This window comes from Panthera tigris, chromosome B2, assembly GCF_018350195.1.
Source record: "Panthera tigris isolate Pti1 chromosome B2, P.tigris_Pti1_mat1.1, whole genome shotgun sequence".
Taxonomy (NCBI): Eukaryota; Metazoa; Chordata; class Mammalia; order Carnivora; family Felidae; genus Panthera; species Panthera tigris.
The window spans coordinates 101,971,758-101,998,084 of record NC_056664.1 but is presented as its reverse complement, the minus strand read 5'-3'; the positions used below and the strand labels follow the sequence as shown (position 1 = coordinate 101,998,084).

Below are 26,327 nucleotides of genomic sequence, written 5' to 3'. Positions count from 1 at the left end.
TTAGGTCATGCTAAATGTGTAGAAGTTGTAAAAACTTTCAATTTACCGTTACTGATGCTTGGGGGAGGTGGATACACAATTCGTAATGTTGCTCGATGTTGGACATACGAGACTGCAGTTGCCCTTGATTGTGAGATTCCCAATGGTAAGTATTCTTATTATGATATCTTTATTGGTTGGAACTGTTTATATATACAGATGGATGGATGGATGGATGGATGGATGGATGGATGGATGGATGATTAGAGTAGATTCCAAAACCATGTAAATAGAATAGTCACTTAATAAATTCCCTTTGTGTTCACTTTTAAATATTTTTTGGGGGAACATTTCACAACTTGAATCTGGATTTTGTGCATGGATTTGTGTGAAAACTGAACTTTTAATATGCCACTTTATTTCATTGTTTTTAATAGAATTGCCATATAATGATTACTTTGAGTATTTTGGCCCGGACTTCAAACTGCATATTAGTCCTTCAAACATGACAAACCAGAATACTCCCGAATATATGGAAAAGATAAAGTAAGAAATCATTGAATTGGTTTGGTAAACATTTCATCTTTAGCTTTATATGTCAGATACTTCCTTTGTCTTATTCAAAAGCATTGAAACCTTAAGATTACTGATTTTTTCTTTCCTGAGATAATGAAAATGTATGGACCTCATAGCTCAAAAATATTTCCATTTTCTATTAAATATTTTTAAATCGCAAAGGTTCTCTAAATTGTATACTTCCTTGCCTTACATGAAAGTGAAATTTTCATTTTTGAAAACATTTTGATAAAGCTTTATTTCTAAGAACAAAGTGTTTAGAGGGTTATTGTAGTACACTGGCCTGAGTTTGTGTCCTCTTTCTTTGCCACACATTAGTTTTGTGACATGTGGCAGGTTCATTTGCCTTGAAGGCTTGTATTTTCTCACCAGTGAAATGGGGGATGCAAGAGTACCTACATTATAAATTTTGAGGATTGAATGGGTTAATGACAGTCTGAGGTATCAGTGCTTTTATGTGTTACTAATTTAACTCACAGGTTAAGTCAGATAAAGATGAAATTTTTGCTTAATGTTTCCTGTTACATTTAAGAGGAACTTGAAAGAAAATGAATTTTGTCTAATACATTTGTACGTGTAATTTAGACAGCGCTTATTTGAAAATTTACGCATGTTACCTCATGCACCTGGCGTCCAGATGCAAGCTATTCCAGAAGATGCTGTTCATGAAGACAGCGGAGATGAAGATGGAGAAGATCCAGACAAGAGAATTTCTAGTAAGATAATGCCTTGATGTGTATTCTGTTACATTTTTCTGATTTGTTAAAAACATCACTACAAACTGAAGGTTTAATGGCCTGAGAACTTCACTTTGGGTCGTGTTTCCTGAGCACACCATTATTACTGGCCTTTTTTTCCATTGCTCATCTTCCATAGTTTTACTTTCATATGCCTTAAAGCCTGATTTGAGTGTCAACCTTTTCAGTTCATGTGACTGTACATAAGTGGTCAAATTTAATTATGTGTATTTGGGAATTAATTAGTAATACCAATTGTCCAAAGTAGAATGGATTGAATAACATTAAGCACCTTCTGTTTGACTTTGCAGCTTCTCATTCTGTTTATTATTGATTGCTAGAGCAATAGCATAATAGTATGCTGTTGTGGTGTAGACATTCTAACGTACTTGGTATTAATGATATTTTTAATGTTGTCTATCTAAAATCTTTGTATAATTAGTTCGAGCGTCTGACAAACGGATAGCTTGTGATGAAGAATTCTCAGACTCTGAGGATGAAGGAGAAGGAGGGCGTAGAAATGTGGCTGATCATAAGAAAGGAGCAAAGAAAGCTAGAATTGAAGAAGACAAGAAGGAAACAGAGGACAAAAAAGCAGGTCAGGTTTATTTTTTGGTAAAGGTGTTTTAACTCTAAATTTTAAAAATGAGCTTCAAAAAAAAATAAATAAAAATAAAAATGAGCTTCACTGCAGTTTTTATGAGATCCTGAAGGCCATTACACAAGTAAGTATTAGAAGGGGTTGTGTGCTAGGTAGATGACTTTTTTTTCCCAATGTAAATGGTGCTTAGCTCTAAAATCTTTTATTTAAGGCTCTGCTGATGTTACTGATCACATTTGCTCTATAATGTAGAAAACCTTATTACCTACTGTCTCTTGCTGACATAGGCATAAAATAGCAAACATTACACTATGATGATACAGACTGGGTGAGAAGACCAAGTGGTTATAGGTCCGTTTGTAGTCTGTGGGCAGAACTGAAATTCTAAGATAATCTTTAATTACCTAAAGTTTACTTGATGGGAATTAAACACAAAAGAAGAGTCATATTATCTTCAGACCAGTTTTTCACCATTGTGAAAAAGCTAGGAGAATAGACTTTGCTCAGAAGTTGTTGAATGAAAACATAAAAACTCTGAGGAAAGAGAAGGGATTTGGAAGCTGGGTTGGAGAGGAGGTATAATACTTCAATGCTTTAACTTTAAAAATGCTGTGTTAGTAGCTTGTCTTTTGACAAAATGATGCTCTAAGTGGTGAATTCTACTACCAGAATTGGTTATCTTTTATCTGATTTCCCAGAGCACTTACACATACCTTGGTCATTTTGTTTAACACATTGTATTATAGTGCCTCGTTATAGGATTTTATGTATCTCCTTGCTAGATTGGGCTGCCGGAGGCTAGGGAACACCAGATCTTAAATATCTGTACTCTCAACACTTGATGCATTTCTTGATTGGATACCTGATGCCTGTATACAAGTAATGGTGATGAGCATGAGTTTAGCTGGCTGTTAATTTTAACCCTGTAGCATGCGGAAAACTGATAGAGATACTGGGCCAACATCCTTTTCCTTTTATCTATTATATCGAAGTTACATGAATAAGCTGGCTATCGTGTTCTTTTTTCTTTTTTACTAGAGAGGTTAGGATTCCACAGCATATCTGACACTTTTAGTTCTGTTCTTTTACTCATGATTCACTCCTCTGTAGGCTACCGTTCTCTACCATTTTATAATTTTAACTTTGCAATGTATCACAATGATGGCTCCAGTCTGCTCTTATGTACTGATTGACATCCAGAAATTCCATCTATTTTTGAGGTAAGGAGGACTTTGCTTTAGCTGTAGGATTGTTCTAGTATTTTTCATGTCTCTCACTGTTATATATTCTTGTCATTTTTGAAGTTTCTTCTCATTTTAAAATCTTTATCTTTTTTGTGCTTTTTGTTTGTTTGTTTTCCAAACGGGAAAACACATTTACTAGAGTGCTGCTTGTCTTTAATTGCCTTTTTAGCTAAAAAGAGAGTACCTTTTGCTCTGGCTTAGTAGCCTGGTAGTGGATTAATCTCTTAGTATTTAGCTCCTCAAAACTTTTGTTGCTGATAATGATAACTTAAAAAAAAAATTCTTTTGTGGTGGGGCTCTTCTTGTAAGACCTTCCAATTGTTAAAATCCCTTGTCCTACACATAAAGAAATATTACCATAGAAAACATTTTTAAAAATCTATAATCAAAACCTCTAAAGTGGGGGCCATTTCTTTTTCCTCCTCCCTTTCCCAGTTCCATTTTAGCAATTTGAATTATTAAGTTTACATATCCAAAATTAAGCCAGAAGTTGAAAGAAATGTCATCCTTATTGTCACACACATGTTTGTATTGTAAGGCAGACCAGTTTCCTGAAATGTGTATGTAGAATGCTTAGTGATGATGTGTATAATCGCTGTATCTTTATTATTAGGTCATTATATCACAACTTTGGCTCATATGCTTCTTTAAAGAAGAAATTCACATTTAGGCTAATTTGTTTTAGTAGTCTTGAGTTTGTAGTGGTAATGTTACTATTTTATTGATTTTTATTAAAATGGTAGAGTTTCAGTACTTAAACAGTGAGAGTTAAAGTGAATAAGCAGTAAGATTTAGCCTCTGTTGTGTCTTGGGTTTATCTTACCTGATTCTCTCTTCTCAGAATACTTCAGTCCCAGTGGTCTTTCATTTCTTCCTTCTAAACCTGCTAATTCCATCTTGCCTCAAAGTCCTTTTAAGGTTTCCCTCCGTTCAAGATACTTCATCCCTTTTCCCACCCAAAAGCTATTCATTCTTAAGACATCTCTCTCTCTCTCTCTTTTTTTTTATCTATACAAGGTTATTTATTATGAAATTATTAATAAAACAAAATACTTGGAAAAAAGCAAATATTGATTAACATAGGACCAGTTAAATGGATTATGGTACATAAGAATGAGGAAGATCTGGGGTGCCTGGGTGGCTCAGTCGGTTAAGCGTCCAACTCTTGATTTTGGCTCAGGTCATGATCCCATGGTTCGAACCCCACATTAGGCTCTGTGCTGACAGCATGAAGCCTACATGGGATTCTCCCTCTCTCTTTCTCTCTGCCCCTCCCCTGCTCATGTGCTCTTTCTCTCTCTCCCTCAAAATAAATAAGTAAATTTAATGGAAAAAAAAGAAAAAAGAATGAGGAAGATCTGTATGTACTGCTATATAATGGGATGGTTCTCTATTCTTTTTTTAAAGATTTTCTTTTCTTTCATTTTATTTTATTGTTTGAATATAATTTATTATCAAATTGGCTTACATACAACACCCAGAGCTCATCCCAACAAGTGCCCTCAATGCCCATCACCCATTTTCCCTTCTCCCCCACCCCCCATCCACCCTCAGTTTGTTCTCTGTATTTAAGAGTCTCCTGTGGTTTGCTTCCCTCCCTCTCTGTTTGTAACTATTTTTTCCCCCTTCCCTTCCCCCAGGGTCTTCTGTTAAGTTACTCAAGATCCACATATGAGTGAAAACATATGATATCTGTCCTTCTCTGACTTATTTCACTCAGCGTAATGCCTTTTAGTTCCATCCACGTTGTTGCATATGACAGGATTTCATTCCTTCTCATTGCCAAGTGCCACATCTTCTTTAATTCTGAGGGCATCTCTTCAAAGGTCACTTCTTTGTGGTAGTTTTTCCCAACCTCCCTCAGTGCTGCTGTGCTCATGTCTGTAGGCTGAACTTCTCCACAGTGCATATCTCAGCTGTAATACTGTGGTGCAAGGAAAACAACTTCAGAGGGCAGGGTCTATGTGACATTAACTCCTTGAACCTCTCTCATTTAGCACAGCACCTAACAAAGCTTGTATGGTTATTGAATTCATGAATAGTAAAACTGTATAGGACAGCTTTTTTTTTTATTTTTTTAAATATTTGTTTATTTTGGGGGAGAGCCCAAGTGAGGGAGGGGAAGAGAGAGGAGACAGAGGATCCGAAGTTGGCTCTGCACGGACAGTCTTGACTGCAGCAAGCCCGATGTGGGATCTCAAACTGTGAGACATGACCTGAGCCAAAGTTGAACACTAAAACAGCTGAGCCACCCAGGTGCCCCTAAGACAGCTTTTTATATTTTAAGAAAGGTATATTTTAAAAGGTATACATTTTATATTTTAAAGTAAGTTTTAATCTCTTCCCAATTTTTGTTTTTAGATGTTAAGGAAGAAGATAAATCCAAGGACAGTAGTGGTGAAAAAACAGATACCAAAGGGTAAATTGTGTTTTTTATCTAATAATTTCTATATACTATAAAAATAATAAATACATTTACTTTAGGTGTGTTATGTGTGTATTCTTTTGAGAAGTGCTGGACCGAACTTGACTGAGAGCATCAGTAAGTTGAATGAGGTGTTCTAAATTTTACTCTGTATTGGTGGTGCACAAGATAATATATGCCGTCTTAACTATCAGTGTATGTGTTATCTGTTTCTTTTTTACTTATGTAGCTTGCCTTAAAAAATGCTGAAGACTAGTAATGTTGTGTAACTGAACGTTAAATCAGTTTGTATTGTACGTAATGTATCTGAGACCTTTTGCTATTAACTTTATGTGATCTTTTCATGGTGCTCTTATTTCTGTATACATGATTACTTTTTGTGTGTGTGTGGTGTTGGCAGATGGGTAAATTTAAAATTTTTTTTAATGTTTATTTATTTTTGAGAGAGACCAAGAGACAGAGAGCAAGCTGGGGAGGGGCAGAGAGAGGAAGACACAGAATCTGAAGCAGGCTCCAGGCTCTGAGCTGTCAGCACAGAGCCCAACACGGGGCTTGAACTCCACGAACCGTGAGATCATGACCTGAGAAGTCGGACACTTAACCGACTGAGCCACCCAGGCATCCCGAGATGGGTAAATTAAACACTGGGCTGGTATAACATGATTCATAATTTAGTTATGTTTGGCAAAATCATAATTGAGGTGTTTATCATCAGAAAGCATACATTTGACCACATGTAATTTTGTGCTAGCCTTTATAGGATAACTTGAATAGATTGTAAAATCACTGGAAAGATTAAGGTAGTCAGTACTCTAAAAATTGACTCAAGGCATCATCAGTGTGTGTGTCTTGGCATGACCCTCCAGAACTTTAATATTTTATGTTGCCTCTTTTAACAGAGCCAAATCAGAACAGCTCAGCAACCCTTGAATTTGAGTGTCTCACCAATTTCAGAAACCATAAAAGAGTGAGAAAATACCGGGAAGAAAAATTTTTTCTTTTTGAAGACTTCTGGCTTCATTTTATACTACTTTGGCATGGACTGTATTTATTTTCAAAATGGCTTTTTTTGTTTTTGTTTTTCTTGGCAAGTTTTATTGTGAGTTTTCTAATTATGAAGCAAAATTTCTTTCTCCACCATGCTTTATGTGATAGTATTTAAAATTGATGTGAGTTATTATGTCAAAAAACTGATCTATTAAAGAAGTAATTGGCCTTTCTGAGCTGATTTTTCCATCTTTTGTAATTATCTTTATTAAAAAATTGTACTTGGATTGCCTTTTGTCTGTTTCTTACATGAAATCTTTTTTCAGAGGCAAATAACATGACTTTCTGTACAATTAGAATACACTAGAGGAACTGATAACAGCTTCAAGGACATCCATTTACTATTCAAGAAAGAGTATTTTACAGTAAATATTTATTAATGCGCTAGGAATTCTACCATCTTGTTTTTTATACTTTGGCCAGTCAGTGTCAGTGAAGATTGACATCTCATTATAATAATTTAATCTCTGAATTAATATAAGCTATGCGACTAAGATCCAGGAATTATATTTGAGCTGAACCAAAGATTCCAAAAAATTGGAAAAAATGAAAATTCTGAATTGGAAGAAAACCATAATCAGAGAAAGAAACTGTCTTCCATACTAGCAATATGTGACTTTGTTACCAACCCCCACTATGTACCAAGTAGACAAGGAATTGTATGGTTGTGTCTGACCAGAATTTTCCTGTATTCATATTAAGTCTGTCTAAAATAAAACCTATTTAGACAAAACCTGGTCTAAGCTGCATTTACGTAACATCCAGGTTCCACTCTTACACCTAAGTTTCCAAACCAAGGAAATAAACATTTAAAGAATTAGTTCATCTTTCAGTTTATAGAGTATATTCATTTTAATGCTTCGGGTATGCAACTGAACATAATGGTGGAAGAATGCCCGCAGCACCGCTTACGTTCTGGTGGTAGGAGGCAGACATGTGGGCAGTTTGTACTTGAGGATGTGCAAGAGAAAATACATTTTAGGAACCTGTCAAAACCAGTGAAATCACCTTGCCAGGCCTAACATGATGGTTTTGAGATGAAAATCCTAAAATTCTAGAAGGTAGATAAAACATGTTTGTTTCTGTGTAAGCCCCTGCTTTCAGATGTTCACAGGAACACCTGGATTTAGGTAATGAGCAGCCATGCACCCATTCAGGTTTAACATGTTTTTTCACTTTTGCCATATTTGCTTCAAGTGTTTTTTTTTTTTTTCCCTTTAAGTAGATTCTATACAGTTTGAAGACTTTATACACTTTGCCATGTAATTCCCCTTTTCCCACTCTTTAGAGGTAACCACTAGTCTGAAGTTCATGCATATTTTACCCATATTTTTACTCTTGCAAATCTGTCAGCATCTAAGCCTGTATGACATTAGATATTAAAGAACTCAGTCCTTCATTAAAGGAGTAAGGAAATGTGTTTGTGTTCTGTAACTTGGTTCTTTTTATATTGTGATTTACCCCTGTTGCAAGTGTAGTTCATTTTATATATAATTGAAGCTTCAAGAGAGTTATGAAACAAATTCAGCCCAGGTCACTTGGTACAACATCCAAACGACAGAACTACTGAAAGAACAAAGACCCCGTTTACAATTGAAAATTAGAATTCTAGAGATAAAAGTGCAGAGAAACCATGGTTCTGGTCTTATAGTGAGAAAGATCAATGTAACAGGATGTCAAGGTCAATAATATGCATTTGGAAATTAATACTGGATAAAAATACTTGAGATGGTGAGGGAAGAGAGAGTTAACTGCTTTGGTGGGATAATGGATAGTCAAATGGAAGAAGTTTTATGCCTTCCACCAGAAAAATTTAAGTTGGAAAGCGGAAATGAAGCCCATAAGTACTAGAAACTTTAAGAAGAAAATAATTGCAGTAGAGAGCTTTCTGACTCCAAACCGTAGAAGAAACAATTGATACATTTGACTAAGGGTGGAAAAAAAATTGCAGGCTAATAAAACTAAGTTGAGGAAAAGACATGGCAGGGGGAGTTTGTAGAACCGCAACTTGTCACCGTTCAAAAGGCTAACATCTAAAGCTAGTGGAGAAAGACTAAAGTGCATGAAGGATGTGAAGTTAACTGGGAAAGAAATAACACATAGTTGTTAAATATGAAAAGGTCCTGAACCACTTTGAAATGCATATTAAAAAGATATTTTTTGGCCTGATTTTTTTAAACCTATCATAAATTTGAAAAGTGTTGGCAAGAGTTTGAGGAAATTGTCATATTGTAGTAGGGTGTGTGAGTCACTATAACCTTGAGCTTAATTTAACAAAATTACAAATAATCTAATTCAAAATTCCACTTTTGGAAAATTTAACATACTTGATGTGCAGATGACTTTCAGAGATCATTATGCAACAGTGTTTGAAAAAAAGATTAAAAATGACAATATTCAGTAGAGGCAGAGTTGAATGATTGTTATGAAAGAATATGGCCATAGCAAATATGTAATACGGAAATACGGAATATGGAAAAAACTTCAAGGGCTACCATTAAGGGGGAAAAGGCAGATGTGGATCACATGACATACTACCTTATTTGTGTGTTAAGAAAATATCTAGGAAAGGTGATAATGAAATGGAGCATTGGAGCATCGGCTGCTTCCATGGGGATTTGAAGGTTGGACCATTACACAAAAATTGTAATTAAAAAATGCAAGAAGATAGTTTCCAGTCGAAGGGATAGGAATTTTGCACAGCGTTACAGCTTCCTTTTCCACGTCTCAAATTCTTGAGATGACTTTCAGATTCTTGCAGTCCATTTGTTGTGACAGTAGTGACTTAGTTTTACTTTTTCCCAGGAGGAGGAACATGTGCCATGTGGCTAAAAGCCCCAATGCCTAAGATGAGATATAAACCATCTGGAAGAATCATGTGGTCCTGATCAGGGTAAAGTAGCTATCAACTATCATTTTTTTTTTTTTTTTTTTTAATGACACTTTACAACTAAGACCTCAACTCAGGGAAAAACAAAACGAAACGGTCCTTTAATGAAGATGTTGCTTTGTTCTTTTTAAAAAAAAAAAATTTTTTTAATGTTTATTTTTTTTTTTAACGTTTATTTATTTTTGAGACAGAGACAGAGCATGAACAGGGGAGGGGCAGAGAGAGAGGGAGACACAGAATCTGAAACGGGCTCCAGGCTCTGAGCTGTCAGCCCAGAGCCCGATGCGGGGCTCGAACCCACGAACCATGAGATCATGACCTGAGCCAAAGTCGGACGCTTAACCGACTGAGCCACCCAGGCGCCCCAGATGTTGCTTTGTTCTTAGTTTTTCACATTTCTTCGTGACATGGGCGAATGCTTGTTCCAAGTCAGCATTGGTAACACAATGTAATGATATATAACTAACCTGCCCTTCTACCAAAGCTACTTAGCATCCTGTCGATAGGAGAGTTTTCAGAGTTTTCTTACACTGAAGTCATGTACTTGCATCTGCTTCCATTGCCTTCAGTAAAAATATTGCTGAAGCTTCTCTGTTCTCTGAGATTCATAACACTGCATTTCTATTGTGATATAAATGACATGGGTTTTCAAGGTTTAAATGAAAACTTCAATTTGTGTGCTCTCACAAGTATACGTTTCAATAGTGTAAGATCCCTTTTTCTTCACCATAATCCTGTGTACATTACTAACTTCTCTGTGCTTCCATTCGTTTTTAGTTTAAAATGAGGAAGGTGATAATCATCCCTACCTCACAGGGTTGTCACAAGGTTTGAATAATGTTCAGTTAAGTGTTAGCTGCTATTGTTAGGGGGTTCTGGCTGGCTCAGTCGGTAGAGTATGTGACTTGATCTCAAGGCTATGAGTTCAAGCCCCGTGGTGGGTATAGAGATTACTATTTAAAAAAAAAAGAAGAAAAAAGAAATACAGTGATCAGTAAGTGTTTGCTGCCATTGGTTTTGTTAACATGTCAGGTAAAGTGTAATAGATGGGGCCAAAATGATTTCAGGGAGAAAGCCTGAAAGCTTCCCGTGTTCTTCAGACGTCATATGGATTGCATTTGAGCCTTTTGTTGCAATCTGGTGTCTACTAAAACTACTAGGTCATGGAGGTTAGAGAAGCAATCTTTTGAGAACTCAGTTTAGCAAGCAATCTAGTAAGATTTGGCAAATTTAGGAGGATCTTAATGCTGTTGCAATTGATTTGAGAATAATCTGTCAGGGAAGATTGTTGTGAATGGATTATGGACAAAATAAAACATTGTTATTGGCTAGTCATTTGAGTAGCAATATTAATGCGAAGAACTAATGCTCAGGAGAGTTCCAGTATTTAGGAGCTGCTCAACGATTGCTGCAATTTCCCCACCTCACCACAAGATGGCATATATTCCATTGTTTAAATATTTTTCTTCTGTAGTCACTTGGTCTATTTAACAAGCAGAGTAACACTAACAGGTTCTTTTGGATGCAGGCTTGGATTCAATACTATTTGAATTAAGCTACAATTTGGTGTACTTAGTTGGGATTTTCTGTAGGTAAAACAATTATAACACTAATTCCTGAGTTTATATCCATAAAATAAAATAGAGTGTATCTGGTAATAAATTGAGACTTTTCTAGTAAAAAGTCGAATATAAATTAATGCGAGAAGAAGAAGAATTTTCTATTTGTGCTGGGAGTTGTAATCATTTAATATATACAGTTAAACAGGAGAATTGTAATTTATTTCTAGGATATGTTGCTTAGTACAGTGAAGGTAATATGCAGGGGCGTTGGATTCTTGCTCCACAACTTCTGTCATTAAGCTACGTACCTAACCTCTTTGATCTTTGGCACTTCACAGAGTCATGATTAGGATTATTAATAAATTATTTTCTAGTGGAATAAATGACAAGGGAGAGCATATTCCTTGGTTAGATTCTGTTATTTTGTTTTAAATACTTTTTGTTTTTGAGAGAGCTCAAGGGAGGGAGGGACAAAGAGAGAGATGACAGAGGATCCGAAGCGGGCTCTGCGCTGAGAGCAGCAAGCCTGATGTGAGGCTCCAACTCACAAACTAGCAGTTTATGACCCAGGCCGAAGTCAGACGCTCAACTGACTGAGCCACCCAGGCGCCCCAGTTAGATTGTGTTATTGATAGAGCTCTGAACTGGTAAAAAAAAAAAATTTTGGCGGGCTCACCTTGTGACAAGTGGTATGTGTGTAGGGGTGAGTTTAACAGTTATGATTGAAATCTAAAACTAATCCCTTTGGGTTGTGACGCTTCCAGCTTCTCTTGTGTATCGTCCAACAAATTACTTTTTTTTGTTTCTTCAGAAATCAACATTTCAAGGGTGACCTCCAGTCATGCGGTCTATACTCACTAGGCTGATGTACAGGTAAAACTTCAATGAGCAGGCAAGTATAGACAGGCATTCCTAAGTTAAAAGAGAAAACATTATCACAATTGCGTCTGCTTAACGATACCAACAAAAGGTCATCATGGTCTGGCAACCAATAAGCTGAATGTTTGAGTTGAAGGGACAAGAATTTCTCCTTTTGCCTTTTTCACCTGCACTTGTACTATGTCTTTCAATGGGAAAAACACTTGAAAAATCTCATTATTCTGCAGGATAGCAGGAAAGTTCAAACTCTGTTGCCTTTGACCAGATTTCAGGTGAGATCGACATGCTTGAGGGCACCCTTGTGTGCTCCAGGGGTGGGTACGAGCCTTCCAGATGCAAGAATGGGAGCACTAATCTCAGCATTTCAGAAGTTAGACTCTTCTAAATGGGCTGGATTTCTCATTTCCATAGGATCTGCCTGCAGTGGACATACAGTATTTTTCAGGAAAAGATTTTCTCTATGATCCACAGTCCAAACCATCATTGGCTATAATGCTCCCTATCAACCAAATGCAAAAGAAACTTCTTTTTGGTGCACTGAAAGGAGATACTCTTTTCAGACGCATTTATTTGTGTAGTTTAATGTTTACATGTAATAAACTTAGGTATAATTTCTATGCTATTCCCTTAAATGGTGAATACCCTTTCAAAATCTGTTTTAAAATCAAATTAACATAAATCTTTAAGCACATAGTAAAGCTCTTTTATCATCCTATTTCTAGAGTTAAGCAGAAAACTCTATAAGCTCATTTACTTCAGATCGATTTATGACCATGGTGGGCATAAATCTGATTTCCCATATACACATGCTGGACCCTAATGGTTATGTAAGGTAAGCAGCCTTATCTTAAACTTGCTTGGGCTTCTTACCCGACTTCCTCAAAACACCATCATCACGTAGAGTAGCAACAGACAAAGAGCCGTGGCCTGGAAATCATAAATATGAAGTTAGTCCCAGCCTTTGCATTGTATAGTTCTGCTTTGGCCAAGTCACTTCAATTGTCTATGCCTCAGTTTACTCATCTGTAAACCTGGGTAGGTAACAGCTGGCAAATAACCATGCTTTTCCACCATGTCCTCTCTGTTACCTATGGCAGATATCACAAACTGATAAGTACTTTGCTGGCCTTAAAATTCTCCACACAGAAAAACCCTACAATGAATCAGAGTTGCCATTAAAGATGAAATGCTTTTGCCGTTCCTGTGCTGTGAGATGTTTAAAGCCCAAAGTCAACAGAGCGAGCCTTCATGTCTTTATGCATAAGCATGCAATATATTTCTTGGTTGTTGAATATGATATATTAGAAATTATTTTTACTGTCAATATTTTCCTCATAGCTAAACATTTGCCCATAGAGATTCATTTTTAAAATTTTAAATCAGTTCATTATACCAAGAAGTGCTATTGGAAAACTATAAAGGTCATAGAGACCAGAGTTTCCCTGCGTCAGAGTCAAATCAGGAAAGAGAAACCGTACTGTAATGTGAATGTGAAATTTTAATAACAATCATTAATTATAATAGGATTAGAGTATTGAGGGATTGCCTAGTAAAAATGAAGAGAATAAATTTTTAAAAACCACAGGAATAACATGTAAGGAGCAGCCACTACCCCTAGGGCTGTGAGCGTACCCAAAGAAGAGCCCAACTCCCCCACCCAAGCTTCTGGAGAGGGCACACTGATGGCTCACTGGATGGCACAGAAGTCACTGGGGGACCGCATTGGTGGAACTTGCTGGCAATCCACCCTCTAACCCCTGCCTGAAATCCTGTCTCCAGGGGGCTGGGGAAAGCTACTCCTAGAAAGGTGTCTTGTGAAAGGGACTCAGCCATGAAACTGCTTGAGCTGCCTGATGGGGGTACAGGTGAGACCCCGGCTGCTGGACGCTGCCGATCACCCTACAGTGGGGCCAAGAGCTAGGGAAGCTGCCCATGCTCCAGGCAGTAGGTGCCAGGGAAGCCGTGGACCTACGGCGACCTGCTAAGAGCACACCACGACCGGAGGAGCCACTTCACCCTCTGGCACCCTCTACTGACAGCTTAATATCGTGGCAGCTGGCAAAACAGAAACAGTTAAAAGATCGAACTCCCACGCCGCGGTGCAGGCAATGGAAGATGCGTTTGCAGCCGAGAGGCAAACTGATAACTGGTCTATTCCTCTTTCCAAAGGACTCTTTGGTGTTAGCTGTTGTGTGCAACGGAGAAGTAAATTCTCAACCCTTCTCTCTGTGGACTTAGCTTGGCTAGGCTTGGGTCACTTCTGCCTTGCCCTTAGAAGTAAATCCTTTTTTTTTTTCTTTCTGCACAACTACCTAACATGTCTCTCAGCCACTGGCACCACCAATTGATGTCCTCTTTGCTGCCTTTTGACCCTTTGCTGGTAATTGCCTGACAGAATTCCTGTGACTAGGGGTATCGAGTGCAAGTGAAGGTAAAAATAATGAAGCTGTCTAGTCTCGGGGTATGAGCACTAGGAGGATAAACTTACTGAATGTTGAGTTTTACTCCAGACAACATAGGGAACTCTAAAACAACACTTGTTTGAGACACTTGCTGAAGCCAGATGGCATTGGAGCAAACTGTGTCTATGCTTAGGGAAGCTATATAAGGTAGTCTAAGGGCCACTGAAACTGGGCTCCACCATTTGCTATCTTTGTGACTTTGGACAAGTTTCCTAAACTCTCTGAGCCTCAGTTTCATCATCTACAAAATGAGGATGATCTCAATTTCAGATAGATACAAAGATGAAATGAGAAACGACTTTATCTCTGGTTCTTCCCAAAGCTGTATGAGTATATTAACAAGAAGCAAAAATAAATCCAGAAGGAGAATGTAAGAGGATACAATAGCATGAAAGGGAAGTGATCATTTTGTAAAGTCATAGTCAGGTGGTAACTGGAACTTACTCTTGCAATGATAAAAAGTCAGGAACCAGTCAGTTTCCTGCCAGAACTTGGAAAAGGCTTAGAACGGGATGCCTCACTAAAGGCTGCAGTGCTGATGGGAGGTGAAAATGGGAAGACTGGCTGATGTCTTTAAGAGGAGCGATTAGATCCCTAAATACCATTCCCTACCCTGAGAAGCCTGGCAGACACCCTTCCGCCCCAATTAGGAGAGATTTGCCTTCTGCAGAAATTGAGCCAGATTGGTTCTGGGCTCAGAGACATAGAAGATGAGATGACATATTGAGAAAATGAGCCTTCATACCAAACTGTGAGATTCTACTGAGTATAGGTCTCTTTGTGAACTCATAATTCTTTTTCTTTTTTTTAAGATTTGATTTTTAAGTAATCTCTACACCCAACATAGGGCTCAAACACACAACCCCAAGATCAAGAGTTACACACTCCACCAAGTGAGCCAGCCAGGCATTACGTGAACTCATAATTCTTGAGTTCGTTGAGCTTCATGGGTTTGTAGATATATTTAATCAAATTTGGGAAATTATTTGGAGAGATCACTAAAATTGACAAACTTTTATTTTAAGCTAAGAAAAGCAGGATACATAAATTAACTAAAATCAGCAATGGAAGTGGAGACATTACTACCAAACTTACAGAAATAAAGGTATTCAAGAGAATACTATGAAGAATTGTGTGCCAACAATTTGATAACTTAGATGACATGGAGAAATTCTTAGAAATACACAAATTATCAAAGCTGACTCAAAAAAAGAAAAATCTCAATAGACCTGTTATAAGTAAAGGGATTGAATATTTTTTAAAAATTTTTTTAGTGTTTATTTATTTTTGAGAGACAGAATGCAAGTGGGTTGGGACAGAGAGAGAGACACACACACAGAATCCGAAGCAGGCTCCAGGCTCTGAGCTGTCAGCACAGAGCCCGATGCAGGGCTCGAACTCAGGAACTGGAAGATCATGACCTGAGCTGAAGTCGGACGCTCAACCTCCTGAGCCACCCAGGCACCCCAGGGATTGAATCTTTAATTAAAAAAACCAAAAACAAAAAAAAACTCCCTATAAAGAAAAGTCCAGGACCAGATGGCTTCACTGGTGAATTCTATCAGTCATTTAAAGGATTAACACCAGTCCTCAAATTCTTACAAAAAGTAGACGATGAAGGAGCACTTCCCAACTCATTTTATGAGGCCAGTCTTTTCCTGGTACCAAAGCCAGATGAAGACACCACCAGAAACAACTGAAGACCCATGTCTCTTATGTATATCTGATATATATTTAAGCCATAAAGAAGAGTGAAATACTGATACATGCTATAGCACAGACAAACCTTGAAAACATTACACCAAGGGTGCCTGAGCTCAGTCAAACATATGACTCGATTTCAGCTCAGGTCATGATCACACGGTTTGCAAGATTGAGCCCTGCACCAGAGCCAGCTGACAGTGTGGAGCCTGCCTGGGCTTCTCTCTCCCTCTCCCTCCCTCTCTCTCTCAGTAAATAAATAAATAAACTTTAAAAAATTACACTAAGTTAAAAGAAGCCCGACACAAAATGTCACCTGTTGTATGACTGCAGTTATACAGAGTATTCAGAACAGATCAATTCTTAACAAGAGAATTTAGATTGGCAGTTGCCAGAGGCTAGCACAGAGGGGTAAAATAATAACTAGTGCCTAATGGGTACAAGATTTCCTTTGGGATGATGGAAACGTTTTGGAACTAGATAGAGGTGGTGGTTGTACAACTGTGGATGCACTGAACGCCACTGAATGGTCACTTTAAAATGGTCGATTTTGTGTTCTATGAATTTCACCTCTAAAATAAATATTTGTGTTTATGTTAGGCCCTCTCCTAACTTGATGCTTTTCTGGTGGTGCTGAGAGCATTGGCCCCAAATCTAATCTAATCTGCCTTCCAATATAAGGAAGGAGCTAGACATTCAACAAGCAGGTATGCAGGCAAATACAGTTACAGTTGTGGTGAGTGTATACAGAGGAAAAGAAGGAGTTGTAGGAAGAGAACAGGGAGGGAAATTGAATTAGACTGGGCGGTGGGGGGAAGGGGTGAAGGGGGGAGAGACAGTGTCAGGAAGTTCTAGCTGAGGAAATGTCTTTTCAGCGGGATCTGAAGAATCAGAATTAGCCTAGTGGGGAACTGAGTATAGCATACCCCGGACATTGGGAGCAGCACGCCAAGTGTCCCGAGACGAGAGAGAGAGCAGTGCATTTGAGAAAAGGAAAGAGTTGGAGCCCACCGAGCAAGGCACCGGAAGGAGCTGGAGAGAAGGGCAATTGAACGCTATTATCAACCGAGAAGGTAGAAACAGGAAGTAACATGACACGATTCACATTTTAAAATGCTGCTGTGTGGTGAGCAAACTGTTGACAGGCAGGAATGAAAGCAGCGAGATCAGTTAGAGGATGTGACATTTTACAAAACAGCCTGCAAGTTTGTGACCTTGCTCCCATCGAGAAGTGGTGTCTCCGTCCTCCCCCTTGGATCCGAGTGGGCTCATGGCTGCTTCAAACAAAATACAACAGAACTGACACCTAGAGGACTCTTAAGGCTGGGTCATAAAAGACCATTCAGCTTCTTCCTCATGTTCTAGGGATATGCACTGTGGGGAAACCCAGCTGCCATGTCTGACTGTCCTGTAACTGCCCAGCTCGAGAGGCTTAGTAGACACTTCTGTTGCTAGTCCTAGCTGAACCCAGTCTTCCAGGCACCCTCCGCACCCCCAAGGGACCAGAGAGGGGAGTCCAGCTATCTTGGACCCTCTGGCCCAGCCCATGTTCCAGTGAATGCCATTCAGTGACTTCAGTTGTTTCCTTGAGGAGAAGAGTGGCCCAGCTCAGCTCTATGGGCACCCCCAGACCCTTCTCAGATTCTGATAATCTACTTTGAGGCTCCTCCAGATGGGGGCTGGGGGACACACATCGGCCTACCTCACCTGATAGTTTTTTGGATCAATCTCTTCAGAAAGGAGGTGAAGGAAGGGAATAAGATGAGCAAAAAACCAAAATTGGAGTCTCATCGCTGCCACTGTTAGTAGTGCCTGATTTAAGGCACGTTATTTAACCTCATTACTCCTTGGTTACCTAATTCATAAAATGGGGATGATGATACAATGGTGCTGATCTCACGGGTCCGTTGAGAGAATGACAGAAGAGAATGCATACAAAGTGCTCAAAGAGTGCCTGGCATATTTTAAGTGCCTAGTTTATATTACTTATTATTAATGCCTAAATTCTATGCCATAGATCAGAACAAAATCTGGCAAGTGAGACTACTCCGTGGTTTCTGAGTTGGCTTAATTTCTCAATATTATACCAGTGTCAAGATTCACTGTTGCTAGAACTAATACTTTTAAAAATTAAGTATGTCATGGGGCGCCTGGGTGGCTCAGTCGGTTAAGCGTCCGACTTCAGCTCAGGTCACGATCTCGTGGTCCGTGAGTTCGAGCCCCATGTCAGGCTCTGGGCTGATGGCTCAGAGCCTGGAGCCTGCTTCCGATTCTGTGTCTCCCTCTCTCTCTGCCCCTCCCCCGTTCATCCTCTCTCTCTGTCCCAAAAATAAATAAAACGTTAAAAAAAATTAAAAAAAATAAGTATGTCATGATTTGGAAATTTGATATCACAGAAATATATCATGATAGGTTAAAATAACCTTGTCTCCAAACACTTTCCAGGTACAAAAATAAACAACTAGAACTATACATGGGAATGGAAGACAAGAGTTAGTGAATGAAGATATGAAAGTGCTTTGAAAGCAAGCTGGGAGGTTTTGATGACAACCTTTTGGCCATTTGGTATCACCATCCCCAAGGATACCGGCTCCAGCGTACCTTAAATATACATGACAAACACAGCTCAGGAGAAGGAAATGTCCCATCCCTTCTCCTTCTTTGGTCATGAGTGTGGAGACTAACTAATCTTCTTGTGTCATTCTCTCCAAGAGAGAATGGTGCTTGGAAATATGAATAATGTGTGGAACTGTAAATTTTTATAGTGTTTTTGAGGCTGATTAAAAAAAAAAATCATTGGCAAACATAAAAGACTTAGTTCCCAGATGTTCATTTTAGTATCGTTTATAGTAACAACCTAAATAGTTAGTCTTGCAAATTTCTGTAAGGAATTATAGTTTATTAACTCACTGGAATATTAATTATTCCGTAAACATGATGGTGTAAAACTATATTGTTGACATAGAAATATATTTAGATATATTAATTCGTGAGGGAAAAGCAGGTTACATTGTTAACATTTTATAACTTTCAGATAACGGAGGGAAAGCTCGAGGTAAAAAAAAAAAAAGTCCCCACAAAGAAGCAAACTTTGAGATTCCCGGTGTTTTATGTTCGACTAGAATCTTAAAGAAATCCAGAAGGACACGTGCTGAAGATCTAGAACCTGTTGTGGGGCGGGCCCGATGAAGACTTGCCACAGAACAAAAGGAAATGGCGGGTTACTGACCTGCCCTTCGGAGAGGTTCCAGAGCAATCTTCAGGGATTGCCCTATGGTTAGTCAATCTGAATCTCCTTTAGAGCAAGCTGAAAACCCAGAACAAAGCACAGGATCAAAATCTAAACCTGTGTCTCCCATAGTCTGTTTTGCAAAACACTAGTTCCATGGTATATGCATAGTTGATAAAATAAGAAGCATGTTCCTTTCTCAAATAGTTTGGGGAAGCTTTTAGATTAAATGTTGACAAATGTATTTGCAGGAGCACCTGACCGGAACCTCGAATGTAAAGCTGTGCTTGGTGATCTCCCAAACAGAGGTACCACATTCACACTTCTCTAACTAGTGTCCTCGGAGATTCCTCATGGAAAAAAAGTGTCCCATGGTCCATAAAGTAGAGAAATATGTGTCAATGGGCTAGACACCTTCTCATCTTTGAATATCTTTCTTTTTCATCTCCTGTATTCAGCCCACTGGCATTGATTTGTTTCTTCCATCATAATATTTTTCGAATGTGTCCATTTAAAATCATATATTATTTTAATGTACGCCTGGGTGGCACCTGGCTGGCTGTGGCACCTGTGTGGCTCAGTTGGTTAGGCATCCGACTCCTGATTTAGGCTCAGGTCATGATCTCATTCACGATGGCGAGATCGTGCCCCACGTCAGGCTCCATGATGGGCAAGGAGCCTCAAGATTCTCTCTCTCTCTCTTCCTCTACCCTTCTCCCCAACCTGCACTCTCTCTCTCTCACACAATAAATAAATAAACAAATAAATAAATAAATAAATAAATAAATAAATAAAATCATATGTTAACATTGAGCTTCTATTAAATACTAGGCATTTAAAAACCTTTATCATTTAGTTTTTGAAAAATTATGGATGCTAATTTCACCTCTCTTTTCTAAGTAGAGACACTGAGGTGTAGAGAGATTGGGTACCTTGATCAGGGTCAAGGGACTCATAAGTGATTGAGCTTTGATTCAAGTCTTTGAAGTACATGCTTTCCCCAGTAGCACATTTTAATTCTACTTCAATGACCTTCCTTATTTTCACCACGCACCACAGCAACAGCCTCCTTAGTTTGTCTTCCTTCCCGGCAGTCTCTTTCTGCTTCGATCCGCCTAGCCCTGCTATATTCCTGCTGCCAGGCTAATTTCTCTTACATGCATGTATCCCAAAGATCAAGGGCCCCAAAAGCTCTTATTTGAATCTGGCAGGGGAGGGAGCTGTGAAGGTCCAGTGGCTTCATGGAAACTTCACCTATGGGAAAAATGTTTCCCCTTTAAAATTTTCAAAGAAAAAAGATTATCAATGATCAGAAGAAGGTGAGACAGTTATAACTTTCTAGAGCATTTGAATATGTGCCCTCAAGTCAGGTAGCATCTAGAGAGGAGCAGGATATGGAGAAGGAATGAGCTAATGGTCCGGTTATTGCCTGACTTCCCTCTTTGCCTGCTGCACACCATGGGGAGGTAGGTCCTTCTCCCCTGCACAGGAGACCAGGTCTGGGAAACGTACCAACAATCCATGATGGAAACTGGAAAGGGAAGCTGATGTTTTGATTAAGCGAATATTTGAAATTATTTCATTCCAAAGAAAAATATCCCAATTAAAGTGCCAAGCATTCAGTATTCACAAACAGAAAACAGATGCAACATGTGTTCAGTTTGAAACTGACTTGGGAATAACTCTCCCAAAACTGAATGTGGACATATTTAAACAATATAATTCATAACAGAGCTCTAGAAGGGTTTCGAAGAGGAGACAAAGGAGTACTATACACACATTTAGCTATCCCTAGAGTATGGGCATGTACCGAATGTAATAAATATATGTCTGCTATTTAGCTCTGCAATTTCCACATGCTTTTTACGTGACTGCATTACTGATTACATAAGACACTAAAATCTTTTTTAGGAATACATATAGTGGTAACGTTTTTAGAACCAAATTATAAAAATAATTAGCCAGTGGAAAAACTTTTTTTTCTACTTCTCAAGTTCAATATTTTCCTGAAAAAATTTTCTGCTTCCTGATTTGGAAAACGAACTTGGAGCCAAGATTTACTTTCTCTTAGAAAGGAAACTTCAATAAAGTTTTGTCATTCTTTGATCCTTTTAGAAAAACGAGGCTTATTACTCTTCAGAAAACAAAATTCTCCGATAACTTCTTGCATTCCTTTGGTATAAACGTGGGAGTACAAGACAGGATCATAGTTAAAAAAAAAATTATTCTCAGGACTGCTAAATTCTAGCCAATCTTCCACCCAAGTGAATAAAAAGTTTTAGCAGGTCCATAAAATGCTTCCACATATTTCTAATCAGAAAGTTGATGGTGGATATCAGGTTGTAATGTTTTGCAGTTAATATTGTCATCAGTATTTTCCATATGTTTTTTTGTTGTTTTCCTTGATTTACCAAATGAGATTTCTCAAATTTTTAATGTGGTGTTTTAGCTACAGTCCTCACATTCAAAATAAATTTACAGAGAATCTATTCAACAAATATATATTGAATGCTTGCTATGTGCAAAACACTATACTGTGCTGTTTTGAACTTTCCATTTGAATTAAACTTTTATATTGGTTAACTTATGTGTTAATTTCATAGACTGATTTTAGAAGCAAATTTTCAATTAGCTTTTCTTTATTCTAGTTCCTCACCTACTTTACAATTGACTCTGTACCTGTGGCGTCGCAATTGATAAAAAAGAGTGGGTTTAATACGGTGTATTATGCATCCAATACAATTTTAAATTATTAATCTGATGCAAAAGTGGGGAATAAGACTAAAACGTTAAATAAAAGTGGAAATATATAGATATAGTATGTGACCTAAGACAATATAAACATATATGTGACCAGCTAAGATATTATGATAGATTTCATTATTTGCCCCATTTCCACCCCCCCCCAACCCGCTTTCCCTCTATGCCATGCCATTTGGCAGTGCTCTCCCACAGTAGGCATACTTCTTATGGACTATTACTTAGGTTGTGTTTGATCTCTACTTTTGGTTTGGTCATGTGAATTGCCTTGGTCAATAGAATGAGGCAGAAGGGATAGCGTGCTAGCTCCAAAGTTAAGCCTCAAGGGATCTTGCATATTTCCACTTTCTCTCTTGGGTTCCTGCCACCCATGAGAAAGATAAGCCCAGGGCTAGCCAGGTGCCAGAAAAAGGAATTTAGACACATGGAAGTGTGTTGCCCCTGCTAAAGTAGTTGAACCAACCTATAGCTGGAGCCCAGCTCTTATCAGCTCTGTTAGTTTTCCAGGACTGCCATAATAGACTAGGGGGCTTCAACAACAGAAATTCGGTTTTTCACAGCCCTGAAGCCTGGAAGTCCGAGATCAAGGCTAGAAGTCTGGTAGGTTTGGTTTCTTCTGAGGCTTCTCTTCTTGGCTTGTAGCTTGTCTTTATGTTCACCTAGCATTCTCTTTCGAGGCATTCCTCTTGTAAGAACACCAATCATACTGGATTAGGCCCACCATAATGACCTAATTTTAACTTAGTTACTTCTTTAAAGAGCCTTTCTCCAAATGCAATCACATTCTGAGGTACTGGGTGTTGGGACTTTGACATATCATTTTTGGGGGGATGCAAGTCAACCCGTGACATCAACCAAACTCAGCCTAGATCAGGCAATCCTCAGGTGTCAAAGAGATTCATCAGCTATAATAATAATAGATTAGCATTTTAAGGCAGTGAATTTTGGTGTGCTTTGTTTCAAAATGTTAGCTTATCAGGGGCGCCCGGGTGGCTCAGTTGGTTGAGCGTCCGACTTTGGATCAGGTCATGATCTCACAGTTTGTGAGTTTGAGTCCCACATCAGACTCTTGGCAGTCAGCGCAGAGCCCATCTTGAATCCTCTGTCTCCCTCTCTCTCTGCCCCCCCCTTTCTCAAAAATAAATAAATACATTAAAAAAATTAGCTAACCAGTACAACTAGCATGAAAAAAAATTAAATAATTATTGGTCATGAGATATGGGGTAAATCAAAAATATTTTAAGATTGTTGGGTCACCTAGGTGGCTCAGTTGGTTAAGTGTCAGACTTCGGCTCAGGTCATGATTTCCCGAGTCTGAGATGTGCTGACAGCTCCGAGCCTGGAGCCTGCTTCAAATTCTATCTCCCTCTCTCTCTCTGCCCCTCCCCCACTTGTTCTCTCTCTCTCTCTCTCTCTCTCTCTCTCTCTCAAAAATAAACATTAAAAAACTTAAAAAAAAATGATTGTTGCTACATATTCTTTTAAATTGGCTGTATTTTTCTCTGTATATAAAGTAATACCTCTCCATTGTTAAAAAAACAGAAAATATAGTAATACATAAAATATAAAAACAAGAATCAGTTGTACTGTGTCCCCTTCCCCATCATGGTAGAAAACCAATGTTAAATACCTTTTAATTACTTTCCTATTTACAAACACAAACATATCCATACATATTTTTACACATACATCCACACATATTTTTACAAAATCGGGTATTGTATTATACATATTTTAAACTGCTTTTACTTTTTTTTTAATAAAATTTCCAAGGATAGTGTTCTGTTAATGTAAAGCTATATCATAATTTTAATGACTGCATAGTATACTCTTTTATCAATTACCAGAATTTGCTAACTTTTTATTGACTATTATTTAGATTGCATTCATTTAAAAAAAATTTTTTTAATGTTTATTTATTTTTGAGAGAGACAGAGACAGAGTGTGAGGAGGGGAGGGGGCAGAGAAAGGGAGACAGATTCTGAAGCAGGCTCCAGGCTCTGAGCTGTCAGCACAGAGCTCGACGCGGGGCTCGAACTCACGGAGCACAAGATCATGACCTAAGCTGAAGTCGGGCACTTAACCGAGTGAGCCACCCAGGCGCCCCTAGATTGACATTCATTTTTTATCATTATTTTATTTTTTTCATTAAAAATAAAAGATGCAATAATGTTTCTTTCTAAAATGCCTTGAGATTTGGGGTTAAAAAAATAAAATACACGTGGAGACTATTACTACCTATAAGTTACTATATAGGTTTTTCTGCCAACTTTACATAGATGGCTTTAACAAAGTATAAAGACGAAAATGTATTTGGCCTTGGTATAAAGGTCAGTGAATTTAAATAAGGATGATGGTTACAGCAGAGCTGATAATTTCTTTAAAAATTTTTATAAATGTATACTTTAATAAGAATATAAGCAAATAGGTAAGTTTGTGGAGAAGCTGACCAAGATACATATATTAGGAGATATGTCCATCTAAATCTTCTATATTTCCTTTTTTTTTCCTTACAGAATATTTATTCAAGTTGTTTAATGTGTAATTTTTCATGTGCCATTTTGGAAGTCCTTTATTGTAAAGACCATTCTTTTGTCTGATTACAAACAGCAGCCACACCGTCAGTGATTATTCTGGACCTCCACGTTGGATAAATTCAATTTCTTCTCGAGACACAAGTTTCCTTCTGTATTTCTGACGTAATGTTTTTATTATTTCTGCAGTGTCTAGTGGACCCTGATGAATCAGCAAATCTGGTGATTTCCTGCCCTTAGAACGCTGTGAAATTGAAGAAGAGTGAGATGGGAGTCCTGCTGAGCTCAAAACTTTTGATACATTGAGTTTAGGATTGTCTCTTCTGTCAGGGAACCTTATTCATGGACTATGTGGTTTGACTACCTGAACAACTCTGCTGGCAGACGCCATCTTGATGCCCCTGATGGTTTCATTTTAAAACATTAATCCCACTGGTATCTACTGAATTACCTACGAAATGTGTGACACTTGCCTCCACACTACAGAAATGAAACGTGGCTTGAGATGTCTCCCTGCTGAAGAGGGAGGAGACAGGGATGGGTATAGGTGATTCTGAGGACTTGCCACCTGATATCCGCAAGGTTGCTTATGGGATGATGAAGGAAGTTCAATGTTAAGTGTTAGAAAGAAACATGTTTTCTACTTTTATAATTAAAAGACTGTTCTTAAGAGCAGGGCTTTTCTTCCTGGTGTTTCTTTCTGTGTAAGAAACAAGTAAAATTCTCACTTGCCTAACAGCAGGATACATTTAACAACCCTCAACATCCTTCTAAGGAAGAGCCTCCCAGGCAAATATTTTCTGTGAGGCTTCTGAGGTGGTTTCTTTTCCCCTTGGGCTTGGGCCAGCCATCTGTTAATTGTGGGTCTGGTTTCTTTCTTGCCTTCTGTCACACCCAACTCAGTGGGCCTGGCCACAAAAGGAAGTCAACATTGACCACACAAAGACACCCTCTGTCGTCAACTCCACCGAGGCTGGCTGCACTGCTGGTATCATTTGTTCTGTACTTCAGGGGACCCTACGTCGGTTGGGACTCAGTGCCAAAGAATCTCTACTTCTGGAGAATGTGGTGGTGATGTCCTTGTGTAATTTCTCCTCCGGAATACAAGACCACTCACTGTATCAAGTACTGTACTTCTCAGAGGCATCTTTCTCTGCAAAATTGGGAACCTCATGGGAGGAAACAATATTTTTAGCTGAACGAACTTTTTGAATCTAGGTTAGTGTGATCCAAAATTGTACGAAATCCACGCCAGCCTATTTTCTTTGCCTCCATCAATAAATTTAGAAAGTGCAGATTAGTGTAACCATATCAACTCCATTTTATTTAATGCTTTTAGCGGTGCTATGTGTTTTCCATATCAGGCTTCTGGGAAGCAAATATTCACACTGTCAGATAATGCAAATGACAAGTGTATTCGCCATATCCTTACCTCCGGATATATGCTTGGTCAAAAGTTTGAGATGAAGAAGAATGAGACTGGGGACCAACAGGCATATATATTTTCAGTCAAGATGACAAAAATCTGGGCCTATGTAGACATCAGATTTTATATTGAATGATTTGTTAACAGATTAAATATGGGAAGTAGAAGATAAGCTGGAGTCATAATAATATTAATATTATTAATGGTAATAATATTGGTAATTGGTATTGGTAACTTATTGGTAATAAAATTGGTAATAACAATGGTAATCACAA

The 26,327-nt window shown here is 38.3% G+C and overlaps 1 protein-coding gene, 1 long non-coding RNA gene and 1 pseudogene across 3 annotated transcripts in view; 2 read left to right on the top strand and 1 right to left on the bottom strand.

Annotated features, from left to right (window-relative positions):
* Positions 1 to 7,900, top strand: part of HDAC2 (histone deacetylase 2) — a 30,724-nt gene extending 22,824 nt beyond the window's left edge. For both annotated transcript variants that reach the window (XM_042987038.1, XM_007078709.3), the window contains exons 9-14: positions 5 to 145; positions 417 to 525; positions 1,141 to 1,271; positions 1,735 to 1,890; positions 5,499 to 5,556; positions 6,462 to 7,900. In XM_042987038.1, coding sequence (XP_042842972.1) covers positions 5 to 145; positions 417 to 525; positions 1,141 to 1,271; positions 1,735 to 1,890; positions 5,499 to 5,556; positions 6,462 to 6,492 — 626 coding nt within the window. In that variant the 3' untranslated portion in view covers positions 6,493 to 7,900. The remainder of the gene's footprint in view (positions 1 to 4; positions 146 to 416; positions 526 to 1,140; positions 1,272 to 1,734; positions 1,891 to 5,498; positions 5,557 to 6,461) is intronic.
* Positions 7,901 to 8,927: 1,027 nt separating this feature from the next.
* LOC122238718 lies at positions 8,928 to 12,017 on the top strand. The gene is made up of 2 exons (XR_006217826.1): positions 8,928 to 9,502; positions 11,873 to 12,017. It is a non-coding gene; the product is annotated as an uncharacterized LOC122238718 (long non-coding RNA).
* Positions 12,018 to 24,702: 12,685 nt separating this feature from the next.
* Positions 24,703 to 26,123, bottom strand: LOC102952788 (annotated as a pseudogene).
* Between the last annotated feature and the right edge of the window lie 204 nt (positions 26,124 to 26,327).